General features: G+C 45.1%; 2 protein-coding genes and 1 non-coding gene across 3 annotated transcripts; all 3 read left to right on the top strand.

Moving 5' to 3' along the window:
• The first annotated feature begins 2317 nt into the window (after positions 1–2317).
• On the top strand, positions 2318–5162 carry C8R40DRAFT_601113 (P-loop containing nucleoside triphosphate hydrolase protein). Its single transcript, XM_046235585.1, has 8 exons — positions 2318–3690; positions 3750–3861; positions 3910–4059; positions 4116–4191; positions 4251–4373; positions 4427–4576; positions 4640–4731; positions 4781–5162. Exons 1-8 carry the CDS (start codon positions 2387–2389, stop codon positions 5057–5059), a joined length of 2286 nt encoding a protein of 761 aa, XP_046090539.1. The 5' UTR covers positions 2318–2386; the 3' UTR covers positions 5060–5162.
• An 864-nt stretch (positions 5163–6026) lies between these two features.
• Positions 6027–10020, top strand: C8R40DRAFT_1036365 (uncharacterized protein; the record flags this gene model as incomplete). Its single annotated transcript, XM_046223579.1, has 14 exons — positions 6027–6329; positions 6382–6739; positions 6787–7091; positions 7139–7217; positions 7280–7413; positions 7477–7673; positions 7741–7866; positions 7925–8086; positions 8135–8296; positions 8354–8882; positions 8935–9216; positions 9277–9426; positions 9492–9752; positions 9808–10020. The coding sequence occupies 14 exons, from the start codon at positions 6027–6029 to the stop codon at positions 10018–10020; spliced, it is 3261 nt and encodes a 1086-aa protein (XP_046090538.1).
• Positions 10021–10267: 247 nt separating this feature from the next.
• Positions 10268–10369, top strand: C8R40DRAFT_t46. Its single transcript has one exon. It is a non-coding gene; the product is annotated as a tRNA-Met (tRNA).
• Positions 10370–19750: the final 9381 nt, after the last annotated feature.

The raw sequence follows: 19750 nt of genomic DNA, 5'->3' as shown, positions 1-19750 counted from the left end.
TGCTGGGATTTAGTACCGCTCCCACCAGATGCAAGCCTAATGGGTGGAAGATGGACATACACAATTAAATTTGATGCATTAGGCAACCTCCTGAAGTACAAAGCCCAATACGTGGCACAGGGATACACCCAGGTCCAAGGGCAGGATTATGACAAGACATATGGGGGAGTAGCCCAAATGGAATCCGTCTGAATTGTACTAGCTATCATAGCTACACTGAAGTTATCTATCTTCCAGGTTGATTTCACGGTGGCATTCTTGAATAGTCCCATCACCCATGACGTCTACATGAAGCAGCCCGACAGATTCATTAAGCCTGGAACTGAACACCTCATATGCAAACTAAAGAGGTCTATCCACGGGACCATGCAGGGCAGCTACAACTGGCAGGAGACACTTGCGGCAGGTTATTGGGATGACAGTTACACTACCTCCAAGGCAGACCCGTGTATCAGGTACAAACATGTGGGCACTGAGTACACCATCACCAGCACCTACAGAGACGATGTCTGTGGAGGTTCATCCACAAAGGGTGGTAGGGACAAAGTGGTTAAAGGTCTAGAAAGATGGTGGGAGGCAAACAAGGTAACGACCAAGGTCCTGTTGGGAATGACGATCCGACAGCATGCAGAGACTAAGGCAATCACGATATCCCAGAAGTCTTACCTCGAACAAATGCTGGCACACTTTGGGCTTGATAATGTACGATGGCGCATCACCCTGTTACTGCCCAATGTCAAACTCCAGGAGTCACCAGATCCTTTGCCAGAGGGGGAGCAGCAATTCATGGCCAACAAACCATACAGGTCAGTAGTTGGTTCCATCTTCTGGGCATAGGTATGCACACGGGCAGACCTGGCATTCGCCAGGAGTCTGTTAGCAAAATATCAGCTTAACCCCAGCCATAAACACTGGAACTGTGTCCAGTGGGTCGCAGGTTATATCCTCCACACCCTGGACTACTCTATCACCTACCATGTGTCACGAAGTGGCAAAGGCAGAGTGACTAATGGAACAGGAAAGCAGAGTGACTAAGCAGAGCAGCCAGGCGGAGCAACTGAGCGGGGCAACAAGGCAGAGCGACTAAGCAGAACGGAGGCAGGCTGGTCCCAGATAATGACAGAGATATATTGAGTATCGTAGTCATAGGTAATAGTAAGTAAGCACATACCTGGTCCCAGATAATGACAGAGAGGTCAAGATAAGGGACCAGGCTGTGGAGGGTTGGCTATATATACATAATCCGGTCTACGAGAAACAACGATGTAATACTGTACAGTTCAGGGGCAAGGAAGGTGGCGGAAGCCAGTAGAAAGAGAAGGTGGGTCAGGTGAATCAGTAATCAATAGGGGTTTGACAGCAATAGAGCACGATAGTAATGGGGATGATGTATCATACAAGTAAAGGCATAGAGATGGTGAGAAAAAGAAGATGATAGGGGCTGCGTACTTTATGACAAACAGTTCAGAGTGAGTCTGACAATGAATGTCTATTGAACAATTTTAAATACTTTCTTCTACATCTGAGTCTCCCAGTCCTTCATCTGATCATACATCACATGCATGGCAATTGTAGTGGTGTTAAAGGCAGAGCACATAACACCTCAGGGATAAATATCCCACAAAGGAGTTGTAAAAATGTAAAGGTGCTGAATGTCATTCTAGAGGTTAAGCAGAGAGGACTCATAGAAGGTAAACTGTAGATAACAGAGGTCAGTAAGAGGGAGGGAGAAGGCCAGACAGAATGACTGCAGTGAGGTGAAGAGATTGCAAATGGTCCATCATCCAGTAAGAATTCTCAGCAACCTAAAGATGAACCAGCTGCTTGCATGAAGGTCAAAGTTGATGTATAAAATTGGTGGATGTTGGAGTGGGCAGCAAAGGGTGAACTAAATGCATGGATGCAAATATAAGCGGCGATCCCAGTTCAATGAATAGTCTGAGTTGTTGACAAGTGACTTTGGTGAAAGGAAACAACTCAGTTGGATCAAGTCAGAGTAAATGTCAACGGCAAGTTAACAGACATACTAAAGGTGAGGTAGGTGGAAAGTTAGCAAGAGATGGCAATGCCAAGAGAAATTCGGGCGCGACCAATGAGTCTCTCACATAATACTTTGACTGCTCCAATTACAGTTTACAAAAAGTCGCGAATTGCAGACTGGAAGTGCATGGAAAGACATTGCCAGCGTCCCTTCTGCTCTCAAAGTTATTATGGAACCTGAAGGAAAGCCGGGAGAACACCTGAAATGGTAATATATTTCCGGTCAAGGGATTTACATAGACGCGCGCAAAAATATACCATTTGGCTTATGTAATATATATTTTTCGCTTCTTTCCCTCCAGGTCCCCTCTAGAAAGCAAACTCTTTTTGCAACTCACTAATCAGGATGGTCGACAATCCCTACTTGGCCCATCTTCCTCCTTCCAAGCGGGGTGCAGGCCCTTCATATTCCTCCTCTTCATCAGAAAAGGAACCCTTGTTCGGATTTCTCCCTCGTAAAGTGAAAGGGGAGCAAGTCCGCAAAGCAATGGAACACCAGTTGAATTCATTCACTAAACAACCGCATTCTGCTCAGTACCGAAAAATATTAGAAGCTCGACGCGCTCTACCGGTTTACTCCCAGATGGACGAATTTCTTGAGATTTTCTCTAAAAATCAAATAATAGTCATGGTTGGAGAAACTGGCTCCGGGAAAACGACACAGATACCGCAATTTGTGACCTACTCGGACTTACCGCATACCAAGGGAAAATTGGTTGCATGTACACAACCTCGGCGAGTAGCTGCAATGAGTGTTGCCCAGCGTGTGGCTGATGAGATGGATGTTCAGCTCGGGAAGCAAGTGGGATATTCAATCCGTTTTGAAGATATGACGGAGGCGGGCACAACTTTTCTCAAGTATATGACGGATGGTATGCTGCTGAGAGAAGCGATGAACGATAAAGAGTTGTCGAGGTATAGCACCATCATCTTGGACGAAGCTCACGAAAGAACTCTTGCGACGGATATTCTCATGGGTTTACTCAAAAACCTCGCCAAACGTCGGAAAGACTTGAAAATTATTGTCATGTCTGCTACGCTTGACGCAGTTAAATTCCAATCATATTTCTCCCTCCACGACTCTGCAGCTGGCGAAGAGCCTTCACCTGCACCCTTATTCAAAGTTCCTGGCCGAACACATCCTGTAGAAATATTTTATACTCAGGAGCCCGAGCCGGACTACGTCGAAGCTGCCATTCGGACTGTTCTAATGATTCACCGCGCCGAAGACCCGGGAGACATCCTGCTCTTTCTCACTGGTGAAGAAGAAATCGAGGACGCATGTAGAAAAATTAAACTCGAAGCAGATGACCTGCTCAACACAGATCCTTCGAGTGTAGGCCCGCTCATGTGTGTACCATTATATTCCTCCCTTCCCCCACAACAGCAACAACGTATATTCGACGCTGCACCGAAACCCTCGCAGGAAGGATATCCACCAGGCCGGAAGGTCGTCGTGTCAACAAATATCGCCGAGACTTCACTCACGATCGATGGTATTGTATACGTCGTCGATCCAGGCTTCTCAAAACAAAAGGTCTACAACCCAAGAATTCGAGTTGAGTCATTACTCGTATCACCGATATCAAAAGCATCCGCTCAGCAGAGGGCCGGTCGTGCAGGGCGTACTAGGCCAGGGAAATGCTTTAGGTCAGTGATTCTTTGAGATATTCACTTGCTTGTCTAACTTCCGTCCGTCTTCATCGCAGGCTGTATACTGAAAAGGATTTCATATCCGAACTCGAAGAGCAGACCCACCCGGAAATCTTGCGGTCAAATCTCGCTAATGCAGTGCTGGAATTGGCCAAATTGGGGATCAAGGTGGTTCCGGACACTCCTTAGAGCTTTTTCTCACTGACCTTACAACAGGATCTTGTCCGATTCGACTACCTCGATGCCCCAGCACCGGAAACCCTCATGCGTGCATTGGAACTTCTCAATTATCTTGCTGCGCTGGACGACGAAGGTGAACTAACGGCATTAGGAGGAGTGATGGCAGAGTTCCCACTAGATCCTCAGGTGAATCCATCGCCTCGCCCTAGTCATCTATCGAATTCTACTTACCCCTCTTCTAGCTCGCCAAGATGCTGATCGTCTCGCCGGAGTTCAAAGTCTCCAACGAGATACTAACGATAACGGCGATGCTGAGCAGTCAGTTATAATCTCGTACGTTAACATCGTTATTTTTCTAACTTCGCTACATTCCTCAGTTCCGAATGTTTGGCTTCGGCCACCAAATCAACGAGCCGCTGCGGACCAAGCGAAAGCCATGCTCACTGTCCCCGAGGGCGACCATTTGACGATGTTGAACGTGTTCAACAATTATTCGCAGAGTGGGTATCTCGATTTCAGTATAGATGGAAATTCAATTCATGACTGTCAACAGATAAACACGATCGTAACTGGGCATGGAACAACTTTTTGTCGGCTCGTGCCCTTGCGCAGGCGGAAAATGTCCGCGCGCAACTGTTGAGGACGATGGAAAAGTACGACATAGATGTCATAAGCTTGGAAGATGAAAAAAAGCGGAACCTAGGTCAGTCTCGGTCTACCCAGCTCATAAATGTAACTGTTTGCCTTATTCTTTTTGCTACGATAGGGATACGACAAGCACTGACTTGTGGATTTTTCATGCATGTCGCACATAAGGAGGGAGAAAAGGGCAGTTATCTGACGGTCAAGGACAATCAGGTAAATGGTACTCTAACTCATTCGTTGTCTGATGTTGACTTTCTTCTAGGTCGTCGCTCTTCATCCTTCCTGCGGCCTCGATTCACAACCTGAATGGGTTTTGTTCAATGAGTTTGTCTTGACAAAACGGCCATATATCAGGACAGTCACGGAAGTTAAACCTGAATGGCTCCTGGAATATGCACCTGTATACTTTGATTTGGCTTCGTTTCCAGAGGGAGAGACAAAGAGAGCACTACAGAGGGTAGCCAATAAGCGTCGTGGAATTAGTAACGGAGGTGGGGAAGAAACAAGACCGAGAAAGAAGCCCAAAAAAGAGAAAAACTAGATTAGCACTGTGCGAAGAGCTAGGGCTCATAGATCTTCCGAGAAGTTTCCAATCGTACTGGTATATACATAATAACGACTACGAATTTTCGGTGCATGCTTGTTGGGAGTAGCCAACTTTATTCAAAGCCACGTGGCCCGCGTTTACCTCAACAATGCATTAATGAGCCTCAACATTATCATTGTCACTTTGCGCATCCCCAAAGAAGAATGATTGAAGCGACGGCGATATGAGTCTAAGCAAGGCCACTCGAGCTCGGGGCGCTCCAGTTCCAACTCATTCTCACACACTCATTCTCACACAGTGCAGTCAACTACAGGTTCGTATTCATATACGACTTTCAAAAAGATATTAAATCATAATGAATGCAAGCAAACAGATTCACACTTCGCATATCTGCTTACCACCATTGCTTTTGGTCACTGCAGGGATCACGGCTTATGAGCTCGTATATAACCATAAGCACTCAGTACCCACAGTCAAGCGAGAAACGATTGTAATCTCACCATCTCACATGTTCCGGGCCCCAATCATCCCCATATTCTCTCGAGCACCTAGCTGGGAGGCAGAACACAGGAGTTTGCCGCCAACAGCGGACTGTATGTAATTCTCTGCAGGCTCTAATTCTGGAACAGGTCTGAAGGATAATCCACTGTTTGTCGTTTGTGGTATTTCATTTCGACGCCTGATCTTCGGCGTATGATGAAAAGAGACTTGATGACCCATGGCTATGCCCGAGGTCCGAACGCGCGGACAAGGTTTGAGTTCAAGTATATTTTATCTGGATACCGGCGTTCTCGTGGTAGTCTTATCATGTGGATCGTGCGTCTGCGTAGGGCCTTGGCTCAATAAGGACCATTAGACGAGATAAAAGCCTCTTCTGCCCTGGGGATTTTCCAAACGTTAACTTCAGAAAACATACGTCTTTCACTGACACCGGACACATCTTGACACTCCATCTCGAACAATGTCTCCCGTTCTTAAAACCGCACCTCTCTTTCCAGCCCTGGGAGACGAGTCGCAGTTAAACCTGCCTGATTTGCTCGACTTCAACCTCGAACATAATCCCGACTTTCCGCTTTACGTGTATCCGAATGCTGATTCTTCCACCACAGAAATTAAAGCGCGAGAGTTCGTTCGCGCCGCTCATCGCGTCGGGAATATTGTTCGCGGAAATTCCGAACCTGGCGATATTATAGCGATTGTAGCTAACGCGGACGCTATTTTATATACTGCTCTCATCACTGGTATCATGAAGGCCGGCCTTGTGGTAAGGTTCCACCGATTCAAAAATCTCCTGATACTTATTGAAATCCGTTCAGCCGTTCCCTATATCTCCACGAAATTCATCTGCTGCACTTCTCCACCTGCTTCGAAAGACATGCACACACCGAATCCTCATGACACAAATCACTCTCCGAGGTGTCGTAGAAGGCCTTAAAGCTGAACTTCACATGGTTGATCCGACCTATGAGCTTAGCATCGAAGAAGTGCCTTCATTACAGGATGCGTATCCCCATCTTGGACGAGAAGTAGCGGGAGATCCTTTTACACCTATCAATCCAGTATTCTCTCCCAAAGATTCAGACAAAGGCTTATACCTACATTCTTCGGGCTCGACTGGATTCCCAAAACCCATCCTTTTTACCCACCAAATAATCAAAGACGATGCTTCTCTATGTGGGTACTTTCAAGATTTTATTGTCGTAAACTCATTGTCATTTCAGTGTACATTCGCAAGATGCGCGAGGTCTCTCACAACCCACTAAATGGCACGTTTGGCCTCCCAACATTTCATATGATGGGCTTTTGCTTCCAAATTTTGTTCCCTTTGTACGGTCTTATTACAACCGGAGTCTTTGCGCCTACAGTGACAAAGGCCGACGCCGTACCTGTTGCTGGCACGGCAGAAACCGTTCTAGAAGCAGCAAAAGTAGTCAAACCTACCTGCATGATCACTCCACCTACCTTTTTCAACAGTTGGGCACAATCAGATGATGCCGTGGAATTCTTCCGAACGATGCGCAGCCTGGTCGGTCTTTTGAAAATTCATCTTCACTAGTACTCACCTTCATAAAGAGCTTCGGTGGAGGGCCTATCGCCCCACGTGTCGCCGAGTCTCTTATTGTCAGAGGAGTACCAGTAAGCGCAGGATTTGGTACGTACTTAGCTTGTTATCGTCTTCGGTTATACATATGCCAACCGTATGCCTCTGTCCAGGGGGCACTGAATTTGGCGTGGTATCGGAATTTCGTGTTGATAATGCTGATACATGGCAGTATTTTGAGTTCAGAGACGGAACAAATATCCGATGGGTACCTCAAGGGGATGGCACATATGAGGCTCAGTTCTTGGTATGTCCTCTTAGTTGCTCGACTTACAGGGATCTGTCTTCACGAGGCTATCCTCTCGATCAGACGTCCAAGTCGCACCATGTCGCTGTGGAGAATCTTGCAGACGTTCGTGGCTACGCCACCTCCGATTTGTTTAAACCTCATCCCACTATTCCGAACCTTTGGAAAATTGTTGGGCGCATCGACGATGTTATAATCCATTCAAATGGTGAAAAAACAGTCCCGGCACCAATCGAAACCATTGTCTCCGCGAGTCCCTTGTAAGTATGCACATTGACTCTTCCTTTTACATTTCCCTCATCAATGCATCGCACGACATCATCTTAGAGTCAATGGAGTTGTTATGTTTGGCAGGCAGCGTGATCAACCAGGAATCATGCTGGAGCCTATACCAGGCTACTCAATCGATGTGAAAAACGATGATGAGATATCGAAGTTCAGAAATCTCGTCTGGTGAGGAATTGTTATCTTCCGTCATATATTCTATATCTTCAATCAACCACTGAGACAGGCCGGCGATCGAAGAGGGGAACAAGATTGCTCCTTCCTTTAGTCGAATCTTCAAAGAGATGATCCTCGTCGTCAATCCTGATAAACCTCTGCCTCGTGTAGGAAAAGGCACTGTTGCTAAAAAGGCGGCGCTGACACTATACGAGGCCGAGATCAACAAGTTGTAGGTCAAATGCTGATTCATCGTATTTGATACTGAGCCGCTTTGCAGATACGATGCCGTTGAATCAAACTCTGGGGGCGACTCTATCGAGCCACCAAGAAGCTGGAATGCATCTGATATAGAGAGTTGGCTTATTAACCAAATTTCGGACATTCTTTCGACCGAGGCCCCTTCTGTCACTGCAGATCTATTCGAACAAGGAGTCGATAGGTGATCGGTTGAAACATTACCAGTACTGCTCGGAAATATACTGAATTATTTTTATAGTCTCTCTTCCACTATACTTCGTCTTCGTCTCGTCAGTGCTCTTCGCAAATTTGGATTCGCATCACTTGCGGCTACAATTACCCAGAACATTGTTTACAGTTATCCGACGATATCTCAGCTTACAGATGCCATCGTCAGTATCATTGTCAATCCTCATGACCAGACAAAGAGGGAAAAGACCCATGAAGAACTAATGGAGGATATGATCTCCAAATACTCGCAAGGCTTGGATGTGCCACTTCCACAGCCCGCCACTTCCATAAATCCAACTCAACACTACGTGTTACTCACAGGATCTACTGGGAATATTGGCGCACAGCTACTCGAGTCTCTGCTTTTGAAAGACTCCGTAGTCCGTGTTTATGCTCTAAATAGACCATCTACTAGAGCGTCGATGTATGAAAGGCATCGCGCCCGGTTCGAAGATAAGGCTCTCGATATATCTCTGTTGTCATCACCCAAGCTGGTCTTCTTGTCTGGGGAGACTTCGCACGGTGACCTTGGGTTGCCTGAGGGTGTCTTGGGGGAGGTGAGCATTCATACGATAATGTTTGATTTTTGATTAACATCAAACCTCATAGCTCCGCCAAAACCTGACTTTGATTATGCATAATGCCTGGAGGCTCGACTTCAATCTTTCACTGGCATCTTTTGAGGCGCATGTGAAAGGCTCCCGAGTTTTAATGGACCTTGGTCGCTCCAGCCGCCATTCCTATTCAATTAGATTCTTGTTCACCTCGTCGATTGCTTCAACCCAGTCATGGGACGCCCAATCCCTAGGCCCGTATCCTGAAGAGGTTGTAATGGATGCCAAGTATGCTGTCGGAGGTGGCTACGGAGAGAGTAAATATGTCACCGAACGGGTTAGTGGATTGAATTTTAGAAAGTACTCTACCTTAAACTGATCTCGTAATTTATGGCAGATACTTGCAAAGAGTGGTCTTCAAGCAACTTCGTTCAGGATTGGACAGGTAACCGGTGGCGCACCGAATGGAGCTTGGGCGATCACAGACTGGGTCCCCATTATCGTGAAATCAAGCCTTAGCTTAGGTGTTCTTCCCGATGCCTTTGGGGTACGTGTTGACACTTACTAGCTGTAGTCGAAGGACGTGAAAAGCGCTTACTCTCAGATGAATAGGTGGTCTCATGGGTCCCAATGGACGCCGTCTGCAATGCCATTCTCGACGTTGGGTTTACTTCTGAGACAGCGCCCATGGCCGTGAATATTGTGCACCCGAAATCAGTTTCCTGGACTTGTGTGTTTCAGAACGTTCGGGCTGCACTCATTGAACAAAAACATCTTTCGCCCGATGCGCTTCCACTAGTACCCTATCATGATTGGGTTGCCGCAGTTCTAAAGTATGCAAAGAATCCAACGGAAGCAGACACTCAGAATATCGTCAGTGCCTTTTTTAGAGATAAATCGTATACCCCCCTAATATTTGTCCTTTTAGCCCGCTGTCAAATTACTCGAGTTCTATACACAACAAGCCGCTATAGACGACGCACTCAGACAGTCCAACCGAAGTGCAATGGAAAGCGCTGGTCTTACCCAGCTGAGTACGAGGAACGTCGAGAGGCTCAGTGAAAGTATGAGGAGCCTCAAATCCTTGGATGCTGCCATCATCCAGAAATGGATTAGATATTGGGTGGCGACGGGATTCTGAGGTCAAGATTCTAAAAGGACAATCAATCACACTGTAAATACACTGTGCATAATTTCTTCCATATACCAAGGAGAAAGAAAGGCTTAGAATGTGGGTCAATGGTTTTGAGTACAGTGCACCGGCGTGGTGAAGGATGTAGCTCCCGAAAACCAATGAATGTGTGTGTCAGATCTTTTTGCAATCATAAACTGGAAGGCAGTCGAGGTTTGGGACTATTAACTTCACAAATGATAAAGCCTGAAATAACGCTTCCTTAGCTCAGTCGGTAGAGCGCCAGTCTCATAGCTGATTATGAGCAGTGGCATACTGCGAAATCTGGAGGTCGCAAGTTCGAGACTTGCAGGGAGCAATTGGTTTTTTTGCTTCTTGTTCTTACTTTTTAGAAGCGGAATAAAAGTTTGCCGAAAATCATCAACTCGCAAATCCGTTATGGTGCACGTCACTTACCTGCGCACTAGCGTGGGAATATTACATAAGCGGCAAAATCGCCAGCTCATTACCAAACACGATATAATACACATAACAAGCTTTAGAACCCGTGCCTTCGCCACGGTGGCTCGCTTTGCTCGCACCGTGTGCTACAGCAGGGTTCACAGCTTGTTGGGGGCAAGCCCCCAAACCCCCTTTAGTCGGCACCTTGCACCTCCATACTTTCAAATTTATCATGCAGTATTCTGAGCTATTTTCATTGTAAACATACTTTTCCTATCTAGAAGAACTTCCAGGTACACCATATTTGTAGTAAGGCAATGTATATCTTCTAAAATGGAAAGTTAGAGACTTGCTATTAATTAGAGTGTTGAACGCGGCTATGCTGTTCACATGCCACTGTTATGATCATGTGTTATGATATGTCATATCTAATCATATCTAGTTATTTACTATATGCGGATTCCTCTGTACTTCCTTATGTAATACTGTCATACAGTTATGTATATAAACAGGCCATATCCTGTACTGGATGGAATCCAACTCGCTTCTCTCTCACTCTTATTGCCTCTCTGAGACTCTAAGCTCTACTACCCAGGTATGGTGCTGGAGAGTGTCCCACTATGCACCCCTTGCCTGCTCAACAGGTTATGGGCCCCGGATGAACACTTTGCTGAGCTCTAAGCTCGCAGCACTCTCTGGTCTACTGTTGTCATTGACACATCTATTTGATTGCTGTCTCTGACACAGACCTTTACCGTCGCCTCTGGTGCTGAAGTCAATATCGCACTTAACAGTGCTGATTATGACATCGCCCAAGAGTGCTTGACACTGTAGATGACAGCTTGCTAGACATATGTCACAGCTTGTCACTACTGGCAATAACATTCATGCCATTTTGTTCCCATCTGTTGTCTTGAGCGTTTATGAATTGCATGCTGACATTTTCTGTTGATTTTATCCAGATTACAATGTCTTCTGCACTTTTTACTGCTGTTACCACCACTCTTAAAGGTGATAACTACGACACCTGGACCCCTGAAATGGAGGCCTTTCTTCAAGCCACAGGGCTTGGATCAGCTATTACCTCTGACCCGCCTGTCGAGCCGTCTCCACTTGATACGGAAGACCTTGACAGTGTCAAAGCCTGGAAGGAATATGACGATTTCCTCAAATCCTGGAAGGAGATTGATAGCAAGGCTGTTGGCAACATCTGCCTCCGCCTTTCTCCGTCAATCCACACCCTTGCTAAGGATCAAGGTAACATGGCTAAGGAGCTGTGGGAATTCTTGCAGGAAACCTACAAGGTCAAAGGTCTAGGCACAGTCTTTAACGACTTTGCTGCCGCCATGGCTGTCAAGGTCCCATACAAGGGAAACCCACTCACAGCTATGACTGACATTGGCATGTTCTTCTCCCGTATGGATGATGCTGACATTGGCATCCCTGCCCACCTTGAAGCTCTGATTCTTCTATCTAAGCTTCCATCACGCTATTCTGTCGTTGTCCAGACCATGTCTCAACTCGGCACTGAGGAGCTCAAGAAATTGACGCTTATCAAAGTTCGTATTGCAGTTATGAACGCTTTCAGCGGAGACACCATTGGCAACTCCCAACCGCAAAATGCAAACAAGTTTTTGAATGTTCATTGCAAGGGAAACGATCCCAAGTTCTCCCAACAGCAGCATGGTAACGGTAGTAACCAGCAGCAGAAGGGACAGAATGGGAACAATGACTCCAACAAGAAGAAGCATAAGCATGGCAATGGAAAGAACAAGAAGGCTAAGAAGAATGCAAATGCTGCCCAAACTGATGTAGACTCTATGATCTTCAGTCCGATTGGCAGTACTGTTGACTTTGGTCCGGTACGTACTGATCTTACTCCTTCTGTTCAGGATGTGCGCAAGCACTCCATCCACCCTCCTTACAATCCTCCTCCTTACAATCCTCCTCCAAATGCTACCTCCCTTCGTCTTCATAAGAAGACAAGGATGGCCATCAATCGTGCTCGTAACATTGGCGTCCGTGCGACTGCTGAAGTCATTCACACCCTTGAGCCAACTGGGCATATTTCGGAGTTTGACAGTGATGATGAACTTGATCCTCCGACAAAGCGCACTCGTGCAATGTCCCCTATGGATGATGTTGAGAATGGCAGTAAGGCTTCTACGCTGCCTCCTCCATCTCCTCCTATGGACTTTGAAGTCCCAGGAACTGCCTCTTTTGATCCTGATGAGTTGATGAACTTCGACTTGGATCGTGAGATTTTGGCAATCACTGGATTCATGGACACCATGGGGTCAGTACCCTCCTCTGATCTTGATCATACAAAATGTACTAACGCACCTTCATCGGTTGCAGTGGCGAAGACATGCAAGTCGGCCTTTGAGCCTGATCTCTTGTCCCGTTTGTACAATTACCGTATCGATGCCAAGTATATATCCAATGAACATTTTTGTGTACATGACGTTTCATACTCTGTGTGCAAGAAGTGTAAGGGTAAACAGAGAAATCAACCCAAATGGTGGATGAACGACTTTGGTTGTTCTGAACACACTACCTTTGACTTGAGTGACTTCATTGAGTATGAAGACCTTGAGGAAAAACTGCTCATAGCAACTGCAACTACAACTGCCTACATTACTAGCGTTGGAACCGTCTTGATACAATTTAAAGATGTAAGAGGTCGCATGCATTCGGCACGAATCGCTCCAGTATTCTATATGAAGGAGTTGAGTCATCGCCTTATAGCACAAGGACACTTCCTACAAGATGGCAAAACTGTTCGCGGCAATGCAGACAAAGTTGACTTCTGGGACAACGACGGTTTATTCTTGTCATTTGAACCAAGAACTCACAGCGATACAATCTACATTCTCAAAGATTATTCGCCACAGCCTATGGCTGTAAATCTAGTGATCCACTCAGTGGACTACACTACCATGCATCGCCGTATGGGTCATCCATCGCGCGAAGCACTCACTCAACTGAGGAAACATGCAGAAGGTGTTCTCACCTTTAGCATTCCCCATGAGGAAGATCTCTGTGAAGGTTGTGCCAAGGGAAAGATGACTTTACGTCCATTTCCGCCAACTAATCGTCGGGCATCACGTCCCTTCGAAATTATTCACTCAGACCTGAAAGAATGGCCTACCATTTCATACCACAAGTACAAGTATACAATTTTCTTCATAGATGACTATACTTCGCATGGGTTCTACTGCCACTTAAAAAAGAAGAGCGGATCTGTTCCGGTGATAAAGCAATTTATTGCCACAGTCAAAAATCTATATGAGACCAACGTCAAGGAATGGATGTCTGATGGTGGCGGAGAATTTAGATCCAATGCACTTGATGAGTTCTTTAAGAACGAAGGTATCAAAGCACAATAGTCATCTCCTCATATCCACCAGCAGAACGGAAGAGCCGAAAGGTTTATCCGGACTATTATTGAGAAAAGTGAACCACAGCACTTTCAAGCCTGTATTCCTAATTCCTGGTGGGAATTCTCTGTTGCACACGCTGTGCATGTGTATAACCGCACTCCTATGCATCGTCACAAATGGAAGACACCATATGAGATTTTGTACAACAAAGTTCCGCGCATAGATCACTTGCGTGTCTTTGGCTGTGGCGCGTATGTCTATCTTCATGAAGAAGTACGGACAAACAAACAATCGCCTAGGTCAGAACTAATGTCATATCTTGGAGTTTCTGACGGTGGACATGGAAATATCTACATGCGGTCAAACAATGCCATGTTCACTGCTACGCACGCTGTGTTTGATGAGAAATTATTTCCTTGTTGTAAATCCTCAGAGCGTCATTGCTCTACGCGACTACCAGATCGCAACTCAGATCCTAAAGATCCAATTCCTCCACCTGGTGATGATGATGTTCCCATCTTTCATCAACCTAATACTCCCCAAAGGAGACAGGATCCGGAGCAAGACATTGCACCGCCTGTGCCAGCTGAACAGCCAGCACGAGATCCTAGTCCGCCGCCACAACCCCGGAATGAACAACCTCCTGCTGAAGAACAGTTGAGACGTTCAGGTCGTGTGCGGAGACCACCTACTCGTCTTACCGGTGATCCTAGAAGCAGCACTAAGCTTCCTACGGAGCAACAGGTAGAGAGACCAAAGGGGGATATTCAGAGACACGCTAAAGCTCCACAGCCAGGTAGCTCCTCGGCTGAGCAAGAACACCCTGAGCCAGAACAGGTTCCCGGACCTAGTACTGAGCATCCTACTCCTGAAAATGGAGAACAACCCTCTGTCACTCCCAGTGACGAAGCTAATACCCTGATCAGACTATATCGGGAAGGGGGAGCTGAATTAATATATTTTCTCATGGCTAAGGCCGTTCCCTTTAAGGGGGAGCTGAAAAGCTCTGAGAACGTCCATGAATGGACTTACAAGGACATTACTCACCTACCTAAGGCTGAGCGTGAGGAATGGCTTAAGGCCTGCCAAGAAGAGCTTGAAGCGCTCAAACGGCGTGGTACTTTTGAACTCATGGATCATCCAGCAGACCGAAAGGTCATTAAGAACCGCTGGGTCTTCGACGTCAAATCTGATGGTCGTAAGAAGGCACACCTTGTTGTCAAAAGGTTCTCACAAATTGAAGGTCTTGATTATGACCAAGTCTTCTCTCCTGTAGTACGGTTTGAGACTATTAGACTGTTGCTTGCCTTGACTGCGCTGAACAACTGGTATCTCACTGGACTCGATGTTCAAAATGCCTATCTATATGGTGTCTTACATGAGACTATCTACATGGAACAGCCTGAAGGTTTCCGAATCAAAGGCAAAGAGGATAAAGTCCTCTTACTGCGCAAAGCTCTGTATGGACTGAAACAAGCAGGTCTTGTCTGGTGGCGAACACTGGACTCATACATGAAAACACTCAGCTTCAAACGCCTGAGCTCTGATGCAGGTATCTTTGTCCGACGAGGAAAAGATGGCTCTCTAGTCATTGCCATCATCTACGTTGATGACGCACTCTTCGCTGGACCTGACAAGAAACTCGTAGATTTCCTCAAAGGGAAATTCATGTCACACTGGGAATGCAGAGATCTTGGTGAAGCCAAAAAATTCCTTCACATGCGGATTAATCGTCGTGGCAAAAAGATCTATATTGATCAATGCGCCTACCTTGACAAAGTCCTTAAGTGTTGCGGTATGGAAAATGCTAAAATGGCTGATACACCACTTCCTGCAGGGTTCCAACCCGAACCCACCAAAGGCCAATCAAATTCCACTCTTTATAGCAAGTTCCAAATGGTTATTGGTTCCCTTCTTTACCTTATGTTGGGCACATATCCCGACATCTCCTTTGCTATTACCAAGCTTGCACAACATGCAGCTAACCCATCTCAAGAGCACCTTAACAAGGCACTCTATATTTGCCGCTACCTCCTAGGTACTAGATCATATGCACTTTGCTATGACGGTGAATCGGGTATTGGTCTCAGTGCTTGGACTGATTCAGATTGGGCTTCCGATCCCTATACACGCCGGTCACAGACTGGATTTTTCATGAAGCTTGCCAATGGCATCTTCTCTTGGACCAGCCATGCACAGAAGACAATTGCTCACCCGTCTACAGAGGCTGAGTATATGGCATTGTCTGATTGCAGCTGTCAAGTGGTTTGGATCCGTAATCTACTCATCTGCAAAACCTGTATTTTTGGCTAAGGGCCGAAAGCGGACGAGAGCACTTCCCAGCAGTGAAAGCACCCAGAGCATGTTGCTTTCGGTGCTTTCAGCACTGGGATCTGCTGGGATCTGCTCCCAGCCCTTAGCCGAATATCCAGGTTTTGCAGATGCTTGAAGAAGTAGGCTATAAGCTTGACGCTATTCCTATTGCTGGAGACAATCAAGGATCCATTTTATGGCATCAAATCCTGTCACTAGCAAGCACTCGAAACACATTGACATCCAGTATCATTATATCTGTAAAGTTGTCGAACGTGGCCTTGTGCAAGTATTCTTCGTAGACGGCAGTAACAACCCTGCAGATCTCTTCACAAAGAATCTTGGGTGCATCAAATTTGAGCTATTCCGCTCAATGCTTGGACTTGAGTTCTACTCGTCCACCAATCCTTAGGCTGTCTGCCCTGCTTGACGCCTACCGCTATTGCTTCGAGCAAAGTACTTTACTGTGCTGCTCAGCAAGGGGGTGTGTTGAATGCGGCTATGCTGTTCACATGCCACTGTTATGATCATGTGTTATGATATGTCATATCTAATCATATCTAGTTATTTACTATATGCGGATTCCTCTGTACTTCCTTATGTAATACTGTCATACAGTTATGTATATAAACAGGCCATATCCTGTACTGGATGGAATCCAACTCGCTTCTCTCTCACTCTTATTGCCTCTCTGAGACTCTAAGCTCTACTACCCAGATATGGTGCTGGAGAGTGTCCCACTATGCACCCCTTGCCTGCTCAACATAGAGTATAAAACTTACTTCCACCAGATAGAACTTTCACTATAGCCTTTATTGTACTTCACATCTGTAAAACCTGTATATTTGCCAGTGCAAAAGGTGCTGGATGGAGAGCACACTCCAATGCCCAAAGCACTGGGAGTGAAAATTTTGACTGGTTCTAGATTATTTGGCTGCTGGGAAGCTCTTTCAGTTGCTCTCAGACAATGAGCCAAAAATACAGATTTTGCAGATAAAAAAGAGAGCTAGAATTATCTATGGGCTCTAAGACTTCAGTCCACTGATCTGCAAAACCTGTATTTTGGGTTCATTGTCTGAGAACAACTAAAAGAGCTTCCCAGCCAAGAGCAAGTTGAAAATCTTGCTCTTGGTGTGCTTTGCATGCTAGAGGCCAGTACCCTTTATCAGTAAACCTGTTTTCTTGGCTAATTCTCAGAGAGCAGATGAGAGTGCTTCCCAGCAGCTAAAGCACCCAGAGCAAGTTGGAATTTTTGCTCTCAGTGCTATGGACACTGGAGAGTGCTCTCCAGCCAGTACCATCACTCTGGCAAACATATAGGATTTGAACATGCAATATGTCTTATAGATTGTCCCTGTGTTTTATTTATATTTATTATCATTGTAAATGTAAGCCATACTGGAATCTGGTGCCTCTTCAAAACTTGATGGACTGAGTATGGTATTGATTTTCCAGATTTATCACAACCCAATATTTTTGCTTCCAGAACTCTGATAGTGTATTTCTATAAAATGATTCAGCTTCCATTGCAGATACCTGGAAGATTGGTCAAGATTTCAAAGTATCATAATGGGTGCACCAATCTTGAGCTCAAGTTTTGCAAGTGGAAGACCTAATTCATTGATACTAATTAAATACACAACAGGATAGTGAAATTCATTTTTGTTTTCTGCTTCTTTATTTGCACCAATACTATCAACTCTAGGTGAATGCATTTCCTGCTAAAGCATCCAAGTCTATTATATTGAGCTAATACCATTGGTGCTTCATCTCAGATAATCAAGGATACCTTCTCAGCAATTTTGCTAAGTCAGAATTCTCCTTCATAAGGCAAAGTTTGAAGTGACTTCTTAAATCTGTAGTGATTCTTATATCAATATTGTAAAATGAGGCAGCAGCCACAATATGCAGAATACTCAATGCATATGTATAAATGTATAATGTCCAGAGTTCAACTGTTAAAGTGCTTGTAGTATTGACCCCTCACATGCACATGCACTTGAAGTCGCACTAAAAAGCGCCGGAGAACACGGCATTGATTCCGGTGGCTCTGCAGCACCATTTCGTGGAAAAATTTTAGTGTCTAGCTTGCTGACCAATTATTGGTAATCATGTTAAGCGCCCAGTTAGTCTTTTATAATATAGGATTACATGTGGACTGAATGAAATAAATGTAGAATGTTGAAATTTTTATGCTATAATGTCCGCTAACCATAATACAAAGAAAACTGCAGTAGCTTGTGCTTGTGCAGGCCGGGCATGACAACATTTGGGGCTCAGCATACTGCCCAAGCCAGACCTGCAACTCCGAAATGTCAGTAACAAATCTGATTTGGAAGAAGCTGGATTGACTGGCCTTGAAGATGACCTCGAGAAGCTTATTTACTGAATCACTGGCAATGTATCAGTAGAGATCAATAGATAAATATTACTATATCAGGGAATTACAATATTACATAATATTACCATAAAAGGAAATGGCAAAAACAGCCCCATGATTTTTCTGAAATTCAACCTGTTCCAAAATCCCTATAGAGCATTTCATCCCCTATCTATTTACTATCTTTTCACAAGAGGAACAAAGGATTCATCTACTCCTTGAGGCTGCTCCCACACTTGTGCACAGGTAGTGGCAGGTAGGTGACGTGCACCATAGTTTGAAGAAAAAAAATCAAGTCACATGGAGCTATTGCAACTGGTAGATCACATGCACATCAGAGCTATGTACTGGAAAAAGTCAAAATTACCAGTGGCACATTCTAACTTACATCCCCTCCTATCTTCAGTTTACAATAATTATTTCAATGCCTCTCCAATAAGTTCGATCGAGCCTTGCAGGGAGCATATATTTTTCTTTTTTAGTCTGTCCTTTGCTGCACAAATACTGTGTGTGTGGATTGGGAGACATGTGGAGTATTTTCTTCAATAATTTCAAAAAAGTTCTGCCATTCTTACTGAGGCTGAAAAATATAGCAACATTTAGGCTATGTTGGACAGTGTTCAGTGACCTTTGATTGAATATGAAAAGCTGTTTACAAAAGTCTAATCAACGAGGCAAGAGAATTAATATCCTCTTATCCCAAGTCCGAGCCTTGCAAGGTGCAGGTTATTTTGCTATGTAAAACATTGATCACAATGTTTGCCCAGGATGATTCCATTTATTTGATATCATTTAATAAATATTATCAAAATCAGACAAGGTCAAAGCTGTAAATATCAATATATATGTGGACATTGCAGTCAAGAGTTAGCACATATTCCAGGACATTGAGGTAGTCAGTAGTTTTGGGTGACATCTAGGGGTTATATGTCTTCAAAGGCAGCAGGGCCAGTACAAGTACTGATCCCAAGACAAAATCATGTGAATTGCATACAACAGGTCATGCTATTGATAAGTGCACAATAATCATAACAACAGACAACATGGAAAGTGTAGACTGTGAAAGTGTACTTGGCATGTACTGATTCTGATGACTAGTACTTCCCACTCATGCCAGCTGTTGCCACCAATTGCAAGCTTCAAGCTGGAGGTCAATTCTATAATATGAGATGCCTTCAGTGGAGCTTGAGGGTAACTTACTGCATGCATGCAAGTTAACAGC

The sequence above is a fragment of the Lentinula edodes genome, assembly GCF_021015755.1.
Source record: "Lentinula edodes strain Le(Bin) 0899 ss11 chromosome Unknown C8R40scaffold_4, whole genome shotgun sequence".
Classification (NCBI taxonomy): Eukaryota; Fungi; Basidiomycota; class Agaricomycetes; order Agaricales; family Omphalotaceae; genus Lentinula; species Lentinula edodes.
Note: the sequence above shows the minus strand (reverse complement) of the source record. Positions and strands in the feature narration are given on the sequence as shown.

Coding starts and splice junctions, on each gene's coding strand:
- C8R40DRAFT_601113 (XM_046235585.1), top strand. CDS start 2,387: ATGGTCGACAATCCCTACTTGGCCCATCTTCCTCCTTCCAAGCGGGGT. Junction 3,691..3,749: donor AGGCCAGGGAAATGCTTTAG/GTCAGTGATTCT, acceptor TCTTCATCGCAG/GCTGTATACTGAAAAGGATT. Junction 3,862..3,909: donor TGGCCAAATTGGGGATCAAG/GTGGTTCCGGAC, acceptor ACCTTACAACAG/GATCTTGTCCGATTCGACTA.